Source organism: Ailuropoda melanoleuca, chromosome X, assembly GCF_002007445.2.
Source record: "Ailuropoda melanoleuca isolate Jingjing chromosome X, ASM200744v2, whole genome shotgun sequence".
Classification (NCBI taxonomy): Eukaryota; Metazoa; Chordata; class Mammalia; order Carnivora; family Ursidae; genus Ailuropoda; species Ailuropoda melanoleuca.
The window spans coordinates 17888540-17905685 of NC_048238.1; the positions used below are offsets into that span (position 1 = coordinate 17888540).

At 37.6% G+C, this 17146-nt stretch overlaps 1 protein-coding gene across 5 annotated transcripts in view; it reads left to right on the forward strand.

Moving 5' to 3' along the window:
* Positions 1–17146, forward strand: part of CNKSR2 (connector enhancer of kinase suppressor of Ras 2) — a 268660-nt gene that overhangs the window by 225864 nt on the left and 25650 nt on the right. For all 5 annotated transcript variants that reach the window (XM_002913934.4, XM_002913935.4, XM_019809712.2 and 2 more), the window contains 2 exons: positions 58–158; positions 2587–3139. In XM_002913934.4, coding sequence (XP_002913980.2) covers positions 58–158; positions 2587–3139 — 654 coding nt within the window. The remainder of the gene's footprint in view (positions 1–57; positions 159–2586; positions 3140–17146) is intronic.

The following is a 17146-nucleotide window of genomic DNA, read 5'->3' on the forward strand; positions in this document are numbered from 1 at the left end:
AATATGGCTAGAAACATTTAATAGAATGTTATTGTATCTATGTGTGTGAATTTACAGATTACTGGAGTGAGAGTGACAAGGAAGAAGCAGATACTCCATCAACACCCAAACAGGACAGCCCTCCACCCCCCTACGATACATATCCGCGGCCTCCCTCTGTAAGTTGTCAACAGGCATGTTACCATAATTTGGCATCAGATTCTTTGACCTGGAATACCCCTTCGTTCATTAAAAACAATTATGTAGTGAATTGCATGTCAGACCTCAGGATTCCTAAGAGGAAGGAAGATAGGGAATCTAATAGCTATAAGGGGGAAAAATTTAAGTATGCAAAGATTGTTTAATGAGGAGAAATAGTCACCACAGTTTCCAGGCATAATAAATATCTGCCCAGGTCTATTTTTAAAAAGCCTATTGTATCAGAGTAGCCTTCACAGAAATGTCATCAACAAAAAAAATTTTCTTAGAAAAAGATATATAAATGGACCTTATATATTCCTACACTAATAAAGTTCATTCCTGTGTCCTTAAGAAACAATTCATAAAAATTAATATTATATCTATATTGAACACATGTTTTAACATATAGCTTTTTAGACAGTCACGGGGTCTGGCTTAGTGTATGTGTTTATATGGTACTCCAGACTTCTTAAACCTGTATAAATTATTCTGTGTATAGACTATACTTTAATCGTTTAATGGGCTAAACAACTGTCCTGGTTTTCTTGGGGGTATCCCACTTTATGCCCATTTCCCATCAGAATTATTAAGAGCATCTCAGTAGTGTCCCAGTTTTGACAATATATTGCATGGTTATGGCATCATAAGAGTCAATTCTGCCTATCTTGGGACTGAGTCTTCCACATAGGAAATGGAAGCTTTATTTAAGTGAGAACAGCAGCCAACCTAATTACACCTCCATATTACTCTAGAGGATTTTAAATAAGAAAAGCACTACACAAGATGTTGATATAATTTGAGGCCACTTCTCAATTTTGGCTGTGCATAAGAATCACCTCTGGAACATTTTAGAAATGCAGATGCAGACATTAAATCAGAATATCTGGGACTACAAACAGCTCACTGGACTAGACTATGGACTTTTGCAAACAGGGACCCTGTTAAATTGATCTACACATACCCAAGGCCTAGCCCAGCACTGGCACTTATTAAGTGCTTAATAAATATTTCTGAAATAAACAAATGGGCACTTTTGGTCAATAACTAAAAGGGAAGCCACATTTTTAATAACAACGTTTGATGACAATGTCTGTTACCTAAGAATTGTTCCTATATGTAGCCACATTTTTAATAACAACGTTTGATGACAATGTCTGTTACCTAAGAATTGTTCCTATATGTATGCACATTTCTTTAATAAATACAGCAATTTAGTGAGTGCAACAGAATTCAAGGATGAGGGATAGAAATGAAATCATGAAGTCAGTGGCAAGATATAGTTTATTTCATGTTTTCTCTCTTTCCCTAAAACATCAGGGCCTGAATAATTCCTTTAAAATATTTCTAACAGAAGAAGAAAGGGAAGAAAGCTGCAGCTTCAGAGAACAGCTCTTTAATCATAGCAGCTTGGGGATTTTAAGAAGGAAACTGTGTATATGTTATTAACATGTGGGAAGATAAACTGCCCCCAGAAGATGCCACTTAACTTCTCCTCCTCTAGCCAGAGGGGCAGTATGCGCTTTCGCCTCAGCTGGGCTTGTCCTGACCACAGCCACAGCCCCATTTGCCAGATCACATTTGATAAATCTGGCTCCTGCCAGAAAGGAGCCCGGGCAGATCTGTTAGCCACAGGAGCTAGCATAAGCCTTTTTCCCAGCAGGGGCGCCTGCAAGTCCTTTAAGGCTCTCACTTGATGCCAGTCCTTTTTCTTTGTTGTGCTTTTTGCTATGTTATATATTCCCCAACTTGAAATTCTGGGAATAAAAGTATCCCATTGTCTTTTGTGTTTATGTACCCTGAGGTGCCCATGCTCAAGGCAAATGCTAATCCACATCAGGGTATAATCTCATCCTGTCTATATTTTTCACTCTCTACAAAGCACCACAAATTGACCAGACCCTAAGAAAGCTTTTCCTTGGGGCCCATAGGAGCAGACACTCAGTTGTGAGGAAGAGGAGGAGTTCTGTCTGATTATAGGCATCTTGTTTTAACATCCAAAGCCTCTTTCCTTGCCCTCACCCACAAACTCCATAAAATCCAGAAATATTAATTTGACAACAATTGTTCATGGTTTCAAATGCATCGAGATTTTTAAAACTTCAGATTTTTGTTGTTGTTGCTGAATATTTCTTATGTAAGCACTCAGATTTTCTTAGGCTTCATTGTAAAATTTTGCATGTTAATATGTTAGATTTTTCATGAGCGTCTGGTAGAGCTGCATTTAAACACTCCACATCTCAGTCCCTTGAAAGATCAGCCAGAGCCTAACTTTGAGATGTCTGTGAACTTGACTAGTAGTCATTAACTTGACTGGTAAATGTTAGCTGGTGGAAATCTAATGTGTGCTTTGCTGACAGATGTGGCCCATTATTTCTGTGGAGACTGATCAGAGGCTCTTTTCCACAGATGAGCTGTGCCAGTCCTTATGTGGAAGCCAAACACAGCCGGCTCTCTTCCACAGAGACCTCTCAGTCACAGTCCTCCCATGAGGAGTTTCGCCAGGAAGTGACCGGGAGCAGTGCAGTGTCCCCCATTCGCAAGACAGCCAGTCAGCGCCGCTCCTGGCAGGATTTAATCGAGACACCCCTGACAAGCTCTGGATTACACTATCTTCAGACTCTGCCCCTGGAGGATTCTGTCTTCTCTGACTCCGCGGCCATCTCGCCAGAGCACAGGCGGCAGTCCACTCTTCCAACTCAGAAGTGCCACCTACAGGATCACTATGGGCCGTACCCCTTGGCCGAGAGCGAGAGGATGCAAGTGTTAAATGGAAATGGGGGCAAGCCTCGAAGTTTTACTCTGCCTCGAGATAGCGGGTTCAACCACTGCTGTCTGAACGCGCCGGTTAGTGCCTGTGACCCGCAGGATGACGTGCAGCCCACAGAGGTGGAGGAAGAGGAGGAGGAGGAGGAGGAGGAGGAGGAAGGGGAGGCAGCAGGGGAAAACATAGGAGACAAAAGTAAGTATGTTGGAGATGCTTAGCCTGTGTACACAGAGTCCTAACCTTTTCAAACTTCTTATTTTAAGAAAATAGAATTTTGTTTCCCTTTTTTCTTAAAATAATGGTCTTGCAGCACAGAAAGTTAGGTATCCCTTGGTGTTTTACTTTCAGAACTTGAGTAACATGGGGGACAAAAGATGGATAACGAAACCTATATCCCAGAACACCCAAAGCTTAGAGAAAATGGTTTTCCCCAGTTACCCATTTGCCTTTTAAGGTTAATGATAGTCATTTCTTTTCCTTCCTCCTCTTATCCACTTTCTTCTCTCTTGCATGCATCATCCCTTTGGTCCACAGTCATTGCCTCCTGAGTTTGGGTTAAGAAACTAAATGCTTTAAGCAGAGCATTAGCAGAACCTTGGTTGAATATGTAAGTGAACACACACACACACACACACACACACATTCATATACATGTACAACTTCCCTTTCCATCATTAAAAGATTTAAAGGAAAAATTCAGAGTTTTTCCAAGAAGAAATTTAAAATAGCACTTCTATCTACTCCAAATAGTTGAAGTAACCAGTTTTCCAAAAGCATTTATTTACTTTCTTGGTATGTATGTTGACTGTAAAACTCAATTTATGTGAATCAACTCTTAAGAAAGACAAAGTCAATTAAGTAATCCTCTGCTTGTTGGCATTAAGAATATGTTTACTAATTATCAAGTTCTTTATCCAACATGACTTACCAAGCATCTGCTTATAATCAATGTTCTACACCAGTCCAGAAACCCAGCCTATTTTAAGAGAAATGCTAGAACTCAGTTATTTTACTTAAAAAGAAAATCTAGGTTTGGCTAGATTCCCCCCAGGAAAATAGTGTTCAAGTAGTAGTATAAAACTGTTTGCGTGTCTGTATTCAAAACGAGGTTTGGGCCAGTTAGTGCAGATGTCCCAAGCCAGTGTTGATGAAACCACAGTTGCTGGTTTGGTCCCACTAAGGCATTAGATTTCTCTTTTTAAAGGATACAAGCAGACTCTACCCATCAGCCCATTTTGTGAGTATACAAGACTTTGACTATGGGATATATTACTGTAAGCTCTTCATCATAACTGGAAAAACCACTCAGAGCTTACAAAGGACCAGCAGGTCAGGAGCCTCATACCCGTGTTAAGCTTGGCTTATTTAAAATGAGGGCCACTTTGGAGATGATTAACAAGAAAACACAGTAGACTTCCTTTTATGGTACAGATCTTCATTGCATTATTTAATGGGAATTAAATTATATCTTCTACCATCAAAATATGAGTCACTTGTAATAAAATTCATATGTTAAAGCAGTTTCCATGTGAAATGTATTTTAGCCATAATCTCCATGAATAGCATTACCAAAGTTATACTATTGGTGCAGGAAAAGGGAATTACCATCTATTACCTGTGAAGGCCTCCCAGCATTCACATTTATCAGAGATTATGGAAGAGTCTGGTGGAAGAAATATCTAGGAGCCATGTTAGGCCTCTGTAGGACTTCTGGCAAGCATAATAATACATTTTTACTGTTATGATGTTTTACCAAAATTAGTACATTGTTTTCTAAAATTTAAAGATGAGTTAGAAACTTCGTTTCAACTGTCACCCAGGTGCTGCACAACTGCTATAACTACGTGAGGTTTGTTCAGTATTGTACAAACATATCGGGGAAAATACTTTATCTTTGCCATTTTAAAATAAATTGTGTTGACATTTGCACAGCCCTAGAGAATTCTGGGACTAGAGAATTCTGTTCAGAAAACATCTCCTCATGGCCGCAGGTAGAAGTCATTGATGCTATCTTTTTCGCTTAAGCCAGTTACTTCCCAGTTCCTCCTGGCCATGTATGAGGGAATACTGGAAAGGAGAAAGCGCATCCTCGGGCCTGAAAGGAAAACCCGAGCCCACAGAGCATCTGTAGTTAGATAGCTTTCAAGTTTGTTCTTCCAGTGTCTCTTTTTTGCTGTTTTGTTGATTGGATATATTTTTACCATATAGATGCACTCCTAAGTTGGTGGGTTTTTCCTTCAGGTTCCCAAACGAGTTGAGCGGGCAGTTATTCGGTATTTTCCATCTCTTTCAGGAGCTCTTTTTTTTTGTGGAACAATTGGGATAAGGCCGAACAACCCTAGGAAGTGTGTCCATAAACCAGTATTGTACAGTTTGTCTTTATGGTTCAACATCGTGGGGCAGTCGGATCTGCTTCACTAGAGGTGGCCATACACTGTCGTTCAGGGCCCCGTTTCTTTCTGGGAATTTTCCCCCAAATCTTGCCACTTGATGTGTCGGTGTTCTTCAGACCATTCTCAGCAGAGCAGTGCATTTTAACAGAATGTATGTGTGCCTTCCTAACGACAGATTTTCTGCATTACTGTTTTTAACATTTAGGACGTGCAATTTGAACACTTCATTTGAGAACCATCAGCTTTAAAATCAGTGTTTTCTAAAGAATTTTTTAAGGTCTAATGAAGGGGTTTCGTGTTCACGACTGCCGCAGGTTGGCCATTAGGAGCAAGTATTCCAGGCTTCTTATTCAAATTGAGCTGCTGGGTGCTCTATCCACAGAGCCAGAATTATAGGCATGAAAGAACCTGAGGGCCATGCCACCAGTCCCAGACTGACGGCGTGCCCCCCCACACACACACACGGAGCAGGCACTCACTCTGCTGCCCTTAGCTTGGCAGGCACCTATGCTTGTTACAACCGAAGTGCAGCAGTGGGGTGTTACTAACTGTCCTGCTCGAGGCCAGCATTCGCTTTGACCTACTAAAGGGAATTTGCACGAATCCAGTACAGACCTGCAGCGGAAATAAGTTTAACGTCTCTAGCTCCAAATATTTTCTCTCAGTTTACCAAGAAATTAAAAATAGGAAGCATCAGGCAAGTGGGTGGGAGCAGTGGAAGAAAATGTGAAAATATAGCCTATGTCCTGCTTTACGTATGAAGAATTATGTCATCAACCAAACTCCTCTCTTATCATTTATATTTACCTTTAACATTATATAATACGATATATATTATATGGTGTTTACAAGTTTACAAAGCAATCTAAAAAGCAAGATGTACCTCAATTGGTGACTTAGATTGGTTTTTTTCCCAATTTCCCTGCTTATGAGGTGTAAATTTAGCCTCCTTTAGAACAGTCGTCAATCTGTTCTCTCATGGTGGGACTGCGTTTTCTCTTATTTTGAAATTCAATTATTTAACTGAATCATACTATGATTTTTCACAGGCTGAACTCATTTTGGTGTAAAATGGATGGTATTAAAAGTACACAGATGAGACCTGTCTTGTTTTCCTTTGACTGAAAAGTCAGCTTGCTTATTAATTATCCTGACCTACTTCACTGGCATTTGGGAGAAGACAAGTAATTTCCTATTATCCCAATTAGCAGTTTTGAAGCTTATTGAGGTGTGGGCCTTATAATACCTCAGTTAAATTAAATTATAAATTATGTCAGCCTATGCAACTTCCAAGGAATATAAATCATAAAATTGTGGACAAAATATAAAAATATACTTCATTCAGAAATCATCTGCCACAACATTAAAATACCGTTTTGGTTAATGCAGCTTAAAGTCTACTTGGAATAACTCTCTTCTTTGCCATACTAGACAGTTTAGATGAGGTTTTCAAAAGGTTTATCCTTTTAATCCTGCTTATTTCCCTCTTGACAGTTATAAGAATACTCTTTACTAGCCATACATTCTTGGTCCTTCCATGTACTCAGTGAGGTTATAGTGTGCTCTTTTTCATTGTCTTAGGGATAACCTACCAGTATTCTCACTTAATTTACACATTTATTAGCTTGGTCTTAGCAATCTAAAACAAAACCTAGGGTTTTTTTTTTTTCAGAGGAGGGAGGGTGGATAAAATCTGTCACCTTGTAGCTACAATACACATCAGGTTATCTGGCCAAGATATTTACCGATGCTTTCAAAATGAGATTTTTTGAGAAACGTATTTTAAAGTAATTTTTTAATCTAACCTCCTCTGCACAACATTGGTAAGTTAAGAGCTGTGTAAAATATGCAGCTCAATGGCCTAATATCTTAAATTATCTAGGCCGAGAGGCTAGATGATGACTACCAATATAGTGCAGAAGAAGGTAGATTAATCCTTTTCAATCATTTTAAGGGTCCTAGAGTAATTTCCTGAAGAGTCTCTAAAAGCCATGAATGTTATTTTTAAGAACATCCAGGTACAAAGTATGTGGGCATGGGGAAGATATTCCCAGAATATGAAATTGTGTAAAAGGAAAAAAGGAGCAAGTTGAAAATAAAAGTGTTGCAGCAACGTTTTACTGTTTTATTGATGGTTGAGATCAATTATGCACAAACACAAAGAATTTAGAAGGCCGTAATCGTCAATAATATTTTCAATTATAGTTCAGGTCTAAAGGAAACAGATGGAAAAGCTATATGAGCAACGTGAATAAAGAGACATGTGTTCAAGTCAGAGAAAAAAGAGCAGAGAACCTTAAATACGGCACTTTTGTGAAGTTTAAGGGCATTATTCTTGGCTGGTTATATAACAAGTACATATAAAGAACACAGAAAAATGTAGAAAGTAGTAAACAAATGTTCTCCTAATACCATATTTTCTGATTTTGAAGATGAGATATAAAATCGAATCTAAAATGCTGATACTGGTTATAGTTTGGATTTGTAATCACACCTCCCTCAGTTTTTGACTTAAATAATGAGGAAAAATTATTATCGGGAAGTTCAGAGATAGAGTTGTTCTGGAGTGAATTTTGTGGCTCTGCAGCGTCAGGCCTCTCTGTTAACTTTTCTGTAATGCCAACAGTTCTAGGCATCACTTCTTATAAGACAGCATCCGGAGAGCCAAAGACCAACGCCCAAGGTGCCCTACCTTTTGTCCTGTTTGTAAGATCAAGGCAAACTTTTCATAGATCTTTCCAGCTGACTTAGTTCCCTATTGCCTTGGCCAGGGTTGCATCATATGCCCAAAGAGCAAGGGAAATGGAATAACTATAAGTAGTTGAGACTAACCTTGATTTATTTTTAAGATCATAAAGAAAAAAATGTACCAAACCGCTTGTCATTACTATCCACATGAGCCTCTCCACTGTTATGTGTGCTATATCCCCAAATATATTTGTTCAAGCAGTGCGACACTCTTTTAATATATAGCGTATGCGTGTGTGTGTGTGTTTGTGTGTGTGTATGCAAACATATGCCCCAGGTCACATCACATCATTTAAGTCTTGGCACTAATGAAATGTTCCACATCTAAAAGGGGATAAATATTATGTAAACCTGAAAATACAGCAAGTTAGATGTAATTATTGTTGACTTTTGAAATGAATAAGCATATTTTCCTGTAAACACTACGTGATCGGAACTTAGAATATAGTCTCTGAAGATATTCCTCAGTATAAATCCTTGCTTGGGCACTCTACCACTTGCAAGTGGTATGATGGATCAAGTTAGTTAACACTTCTGGACCTCCGTGTCTTCATTGTTACATCATGTGGTAGCAGTACCTGAGGTTATATAAGGATCAAATGAGGCAACACCAGAAAGCACTTAGTTTCCGTATCTGACACACTGTAAGTCTTCCAATAAATTTTTTGTATTTATGTAACTTATGTAGATTTTACGAATATTTGGATTTAGGCAATGAGGGCAATTTATAATACTTAAATAGTGAATTAAGCCTGGCAAGCCTCGGTAAATAACATTTACCTGACTACGTGCCATAACTTTGTTCAGTTTCAGCTATTGAGTTGAACCATTTGAATTACTGTTTTTGTAGGTCAAAATGATGAAATATCAGCGATTTTGTGCATTTCAACATAATACATTAGCCATATCCTAGGAGCTAAAATAGAAGTGTCCCTCACTTTATATTCTTATCGCTCACTGTTCCTTTCCTTTTTGACTTTGGACATTTGGGAACTCAAAAGAAGCCTTCTGTTCCAAATAACAATAACTTTATATCTGTTTACTGAAGTATGTGTTTATAGATGCCATGCGGGTCTCGGTTCACATATTTTCCCCTCAGAGAGTTCTACCCTGACAACCCAGTCTGACCCAGAAGACCCCTCACCACCATAACCACCACCATTCATTCTCTGATGTATTACCCTGTTTTATACTCTTCACAACTTTATCACCCTGAGTATAATATCAAATACTGTTCACTGATTGATTTCCTATCTCCACCCACCAGAATACAAGTTTCTGAAGAGCAGGGATTTTGTTCCTGTTTTGTACACCCAGTGACTAAAATGATATATGGCCCATACTAGGCCAGACACTAGAATGAATGAATGAATGAATGAATGAATGAATAATAGCTAACCCTTTTTGTCACCAATTCTTTTCCATTTGATTATGTAATAAAGCTGAAATTAATGTTTTATCCATCATGTGACATAAAACAGGAATAAAACCATTGCAAAATTCTTCACGTTGGGTATTCTGTAAAGAGAAGGAGAGTACTGCACATTCAGGGTACCCTCTTCATGCTGGACACCACAAAGCTGGGATGCGAGTAACTAGAATCACTGCTCTTTGTGTTAATGGCTCATTTAGAGTACCCTCCTCTGCTATTGAATCCATACTTTCCTGATTTAATCCCATTTCAAAGATGAAGGCCACAGGAATATGACATGTGAGAGAACCAGTTCGTGGTTGGAAACCAGATCTGCCAGCTCCCCTGGACAGTGGTTTTCCTCCTAAAATCTGCTCTCTGCACAAGGAAGCCAGGCTCCCTGGGTGGATGAAGCCACCTAGCTTCATCCTGTTTCCTTTGTAAAACGTATCGAAATTGCAACTTGTACTTGAGTGAAAACCGATAGCCCTGCATCCACCAGGAAAATAATCTCAGGAATGTTACTAAACCAGGAAGCCAGATTGAAATGGCAAAAGAATGAATGCTACAGAGTCACACCAGATGTGGGCGGGTAAGAACTAAAGTTCACATAAAAGAATGACAACCCTCGCCAGTGTAGGTGAGACAAGTTAGGATTTACAGTTTGTTTTACCAAGCAAGTTGATTAGGTTCAGCCACAGTTTTACTTGCTACTGTTTTCACACATCACGCCATTAATAGTGTATTGTCAGTTTCTCAAGTGGAGTAATTTCTAGCTTATTTTATGAGAACCTGTCCTAAATTCAGTCTCTTTTTACCTTGGTCACCCTTGCCAGAGAAAATGGAAGATGCTAAATGCTTCCCTTTCTTCCCTCTGTGTATGATATCTACCTCCTATGCTTACCAATTATGGGAAGATGGTAGATTATGACATAATAGGATTGCACCAAAAAACGTAGCTTGGAAGTTTCTCAATTTCCCATGTTTTTCTTTTATTGTTTTAATTGAAAAGTAATAACTTATTTATTGCTAAATAAATAAAACAATGGTGAAAATAAAAAACAACCCTCTCTCCTTCTCACTCTCTAGAGGGAACTTCTGTTCAAAGTTCAGTTTTTAAAAACTAATTCTTATAGGAATTTGTTTTCTTCATGTATCTTTTTCCTGTCACTCCATGTGAGTAGGGAGGTGAGGTATAGTTTAGTTGGTTTTCAGGTAGTTTTTCCTCAGAAATTCTTTTGATATGACCGTAGTTTATAATAGAAGCAACAGTCTTGTGAGATAAGTTACATACCACCTCGGAACCCAGCCCCAATCCCAGCATGTCACCCTAGAAAATGCGGCAGTTACCTGTTGACCTTTTCAAAAACAATGGGAGGCGAAATGTGAGAAGAAAGAAATGACAATGGCTGTACGTGCACACTTAACACACTCTGATACACACCCCCAGCCTCATATCAGAAGCTCATTGCCTACTTGCCTAATACCTTAGTGCCAGGGGACTTTTGCCCAGCCTTCTTAAGGAAGGTCTTCCAGTAATGTCATCTTATCACGAAGCTCTGCACTGAAGACAGCTAAGCCAGAGACAGCCAGCTAAAAAGCATAGCAAGTCTAGCCTCCAAAAACTGGAATTGAGAACTCAGAGATGGGCTTCAGAACCACTGTGCCTGGTGGTCAGAGTTTACCTGTAGCTTTTGGTTTTAAGTTATAAAACACTAGCCCTTCTCCTAAACCATCTTCCTTTTTTTTCCAGTGTTCTCACTAGCTCCATTCTTCTGGCCCTTCTTATGTTAGGCCATAGGCACATCTTAGTGCTAATAGTTGGTCTTTAATAGCTCTATCTATTATACTCTGAAACTTGTCCTTTAATGGAAAAGTACTCTTACTATGTCATTTGATAAAGGAAAAGTGCCTATTACTATATATTTTAAATCCAAAAGTGACAGTTGGTCATAAAAAAAGTATTTTAATATTTAAACTTCATGCTTGATAACTTCTAGAAGGTTCTTACCTGAGGAATGTAATATGATAATTTCATATGCATGTGTTTCTATTACAAGCACAAAGTATGCCAATGAAATCAACTTTCTGAGTTATTTCACAAAAATTGTAGAATACTTGAAAATAAGGATGACAGTTATTAAACTCATGGATTCAGTTCAGAGCTACATATTCTTTAACTTTCTTAGTCTTGGATCCCCTAACATTTCATTATCTAGATTTAGCTTACTAAAATGCAAACTAAGCCTCCATCTGGTTCTTTTGGTTTGCTGCATCAATATGTAGTCTAATTCGTTCTAAGCATGTATTCATTTATTCATGTTCATTTATTTGACATTTATTGTTTATTTACTATACACCAGATACTATCTTAACAGTATATCTTCCATAGCTCTTCATAAACCTACTTAAAACAAAAATTTGTGAATTATTTTCAAGAAATAAGAAAGGTCTTTCTTTCTGATAACATGAAACAGAGCAAATAGTTTAAAATATGCAGCATCTTTATTATCTTGTGCCAGTCATTTTCCCAAGTAACCAATTAATAATATTATAAAAATGATTCTTTGAGAGATGGCACAAATTCTGTGTTCATTTTAAGGTCCTTATCACTTATGCAAAATTGATAAAACTGGTTAGAATCAGATGAGATCACTTTTAGAGCTATTTCTGCTTTGACTCATTCCTTAAACATTATGGTTGGATAAAATGCATTCTGGTTGCTCAGGTATACTGATGAACACAAACCAGATGTTTAACAATCTTCATTGATTTGTACTATGCAACTGGGAAGCATCTTCTCAGTCATCAAAGGAATATTGATCTATGGTCAGTATAGTATTACAGTGACCCTAATACTTTACTGGCATAGTAATATACTGACCATAGATTAATATTCCTTTCATGATTGAGAAGAGGCTTCCTAATTTTATAGGACAACTAACATGGAGTTTAATTATCAGAAAAACCTACTAATGTTAGCAGAGTGCCAAATACAGAAAATTATACTGTATGTTGATTGTCTATTTTAGGGAAACTTGAACCTTAGCATTTTAAAGTTTTTCACTTTCTTCCACATTTATAATCCATAATCTTCCACGATGTTGAATGTGATATTTTCATTGTGCTATTTCTTTTTTGGTAAATCATTCGTCGAATATTTTTACTTCATGCCTAAGATCTGTTCATTTAAGACCTCCAAATTTTCTCATGCACGACTTTATTGGCTTCTTTAGCCATAATTTTTTCCTTAAATTATTGTTGTGGTTGTTGTTGGCCTAATTTAGAGTCTATTCTGTAAGTTAGAAAATGGAAATTTTAAAGCAGTCATTCACTTTAGGATTCTTGGTGAGAGGGAATAGCCCACAAATTGGTATCACTGAACTTACACTTTATACGTTTTACCTTGAGTATCTCTGCTGTTTTCTCCTTGTTCTCTAACAATGCCAACACACAGGGGTTTTTTTCATGCCTTCTCTAAAAAGAACAGGGAGGAGGGCAGCCTGGAATGACTGTGGATTTAATACAACCCTTCCGCCAGCTCTGACAGTAAGCCCCACCCCTCACTTTGTACTCGATCGATCGTAGGCTTCCACCTTGTGTACTTGCAGGGCAGCCATCTCTTGATTTAGCACCCTGGGTTCTGAGGCTCTTTTATTAACCTAATTAGAAGGAGCTTTGCCCCAGCGCTGGAGGTAGGAAAGATGTTTACCATTCCAAAAATAATTCTGTACAAATGCTGAACATCTTTGCTGAAAAATTGAGTGAAAAGTTTGGCTTAAGTTTGAATGCTTCTTTAAACGTATAACACCTTGGTGGGGTTTTTTGGGGTATGTGCTACAGCGAATAGTGTCTCTCTGGTTAATACTGTAGAACCCATTTTAAATGCTTTATATTAAGGTAAAGAATTCATTTAATAGATAAATTGTTTTTTACTGGAGAAGGAGTATGACATGTGCCATGCTGTATGTAAATATGCAGAATAATGAGCCATCTCGACATAGAACTTAGACTTTTAAATATTCATTTTCCCACTTAATACAAAAATACTCTTTATACACTTGAAAAAGGCTATTGAGACTCTGCTTGAATATTTCAGGCACTCAGAGCTTACTGCCCCCAGGCAGGGCAACTCATGTGGGACAGCTCTAATTAAAAATTTTCCCTTGTATTGATACAAAAGCTGACCTTCTATAAATTTTCCACTCATGGATCTTGAGATTGCAACTTAGAAAACCACGGAGCAAGTATGTAAATGGCTGGCGTGGAAGAGGGCTAAGATAGTCTTTGAAGTTTCAGAGGGCATAGTAGGTGGAAGGTACAGAGGGGCTTTTTGATTGAAATGAGGGAGAAACATTCCAGTGGTTGCACTTGCCCATGAATAGAATAACTGGTCTTGTCGGTTTAGTGGGCTCCCCATTACTCAGTGTTTAAGAGTGGGCTGAGTAACCAGCTACCAGTCAGGGTTTCTCAAGCTAGTTGGGACATTTGAACCTGATGGCGTCTTCCAACTCTAAAGTTTCATGGATCTCTTCAGCGTAATGGCCTTGCTTTTGCTCTCACCACAGTGCCCTATACATTGTACATGTCCAAAACTATACAGGGGAATTTTGTTATCTAACACATTTTGTGTTGTCTCATCTCTGAAATAAATGTATATAAGCACCTTAACTTTATGACATGAGTTCTAGATAACTCACTGTCCTGGTGACCTTCATCTGTATGCCCTGTTTCTTTTTAGTGTCCCCACGCAAGTGTATTGGAACAATTAAGGTACTTTATTCATAAGGATATCCTGCGAAATTTCATCATGTGAAGGACATGCTCACTGCCCTTGGCTTTCCTCTTGTCTCCCAAACTGTACAGAAAGGAAAAGCCAGTTTAAAATGCTTCATTTGTATTGAATCCACATTGGTCCTTCAGTTGAAATTAAAAAATGAAACTCTTCCCAATCATATTCTATTCTAAAATGTTTCCATGTATCTACATCAGATTTATCATTTCGTTCTCTGTAGAACCCATGCTGGGTTTGGTTTTTTTGGATAAAAGAATCCTCTTCAAGCAGTAAGTCTTGAGGGATTCTGAGAGTGGCCCTAAGATAATTTCCAAAAAGTTTGTTCAGTTCCTAAAATTTTTCTGCTGGTTCAAAGAGACCACAAAGTGGATCTTAGTAGTCCCTTACCTCCAGAAGCACTTCGTTTTAAATTTCCTAGTATGAAGACTTTTCTCCATGCAGGAAAAGCCTAAAATATTTTTGAAGCCATATGTTTCTACTTTCTTGTGTCATTTATTTTTCTTTAAATTTTTTTTTTTAAAAACTCTGTCTCCGGTTTTTTCAGAAGCCTCAGCTGAACATTTGCCTTCCTGACTCTCTTCTTAGAGTAGGAATCAGTATTACGATCTTTTTGTTCATTTCTAGTAGCCTCTTCTTCCCTCTTTTATAGAAATCCTCCTTCACCTGAAGCTTTTTCTAAGGAATCTCCTTGTAACTACCTTGACTTCAGCTGCATCTTCTTTCCCACTCTTATTGGGGCAATTTACATTTCTATTGCTGGAGTTTCATTTTTTTAAACTACTGACCATTGAAAACTAGTATTTGTCTGAAGTTTTAAAATACTATTTGCTATCATCTAGGGTCCATATTTGACTATGTGTTTTCTCTCCTCACCACTAGAAAAACAAAAACAAGTGGCATCTGGGTGGCTCAGTCGGTTAAGTGTCTGTCTTTGGCTCAAGTCATGATCTCAGGGTCCTGGGATCGAGCCCTGTTCCGTGGGGAATCTCCTTCTCCCCCTCACTCTGCCCCTGCTCATTCTCTCTCTCAAATAAGTAAATAAAATCTTTTTTAAAAAAAGAAAGAAAAAGAAAACCCAAAATTCTAGGGCTTCTTCTGGTCCCCTGCACGTCTGGAGTACCACTTAGTTCTTCCCTGTGGTTCAGTGTTAGATCCCAAATACATTTTATTCATGTCTTTATATTTTTGATTCATGAAATTATCAGGGTTTTAATACATGCAGCAATTATTTACATCTATTAATCTCATTTTAATACATTCCTCTTATAGTTAGTATATTGGTGACAAGCCAAAATATTAGAGCTTATATTATATCATTTTGTGTTTTTTTCCCTCTTTAGAAAGTTTCATAGATACTGACTCACCAGCTTTTATTCTGCAAATCAGAGGGAAAGTGGATATAAAAATCAGGTGACCTCATTACAACCATTTGCAAGATTTTTATCCTTTGTTCTTACATCCCTCAATCGATACCAGAATGTGTCAAGATAGAGTATTAGAACCATACAGACCTTGGCTGTCTACAAAAGTTAGTAAGAGTAAAGAAATAAGAATACCAGAGATTTCTACTAATTTATTGTTTTAGGCCAGAGTCCTATCCCTGATCAGCCATATTTCTTAGTCAACTGCATTCAGTGTTTCCTAAGAATTATCATTTCTATGCTGTAACGTAACTCACATCACCTATAGCTTCAAATTATAGAAACAAGTTGCATTCACACCTCTTCATGTTAAGCCCTTTTTATAAACAATAATGTCTTGGTAGTAAGAAACTATACTATCAGTCTCTGCTCTAAAAAGATTATGGGACAACATTTGAATATTTCTGTTTATTAGATTACTTACTATAATGGTCCAGTGCTAGATATGTGCTGCCTGTGTATAAAGGACAAGGCTATTTCTTGAAGATGATCTCTTTGTTATGGTTTTTAGAGAATACATGGTAAGATTTTATAATGTGTGATTTAATTAAAAGTAACTTTGAGTTCCATTGTCCATGTTCCTTGAGATTTTCACACAAAGCTAGTGCTGTCTCTCTCCCAACTGAATAATTAACATAGCTGATGGTAAAAACTAACAAACTAGATTTAGCCCTTCAAAAGTTACATGCCTATAGTTCATTGAGCATGTGTGTATTAAACAAGTTTTATAGCCTGTACTTCATTGTTATGGAACCAGGACTAAATAAATACTAAATACAACTATTTTAGGGATTTATAGCTTACAAAATACTGTGTATACTGTTGGAAGAAGAAAGAGATAGGTGTCCAAGAACTGGTTTCGGATCAATTGTAATATGGAGAATGAAAAAGAGAATGGAATAACTATTCTATAATTCCAGCCAGAATTTAGCAATTCCACCTATTAATCTGAACAGTGAGTTTATAAATAACTTTCAGGCTTTTAGAGTTTAATAAATATACCCCAACAGTGATAATGAGAAAGCCAAATTACACGAGTGACCCATTGTTAAACATCAGTAATATTTCCACTAGTGACTTCAAATCACAGTCTTCAATTTATGAAATGTGTAAGGAAGTTCTACGCATTACTGGTATTCAGAAATATTTTTTTAGTGTATTGAGATGATTGACAGTAAACCAGGAGCTTTAAGCCAGTTTACCTATTTTCACAAAATGCAGAGCTAGTCTATTTCACTGTGTGTCTTAAGTCTAAAAAAAAAGAAAAGAAAAATGAAGGAAAAAAGACAGAATGCAGTTTGTTTTACCTGATGGTCATCAAAAACCTACAAAAACAGGGCTTGGTTAACATCCTAAAGGTGAATCATAAAAGCAGTCATAAACCAGATGTTTTTAACACAGCATATATCTGACCAATGAGTAAAAACTCCAGAA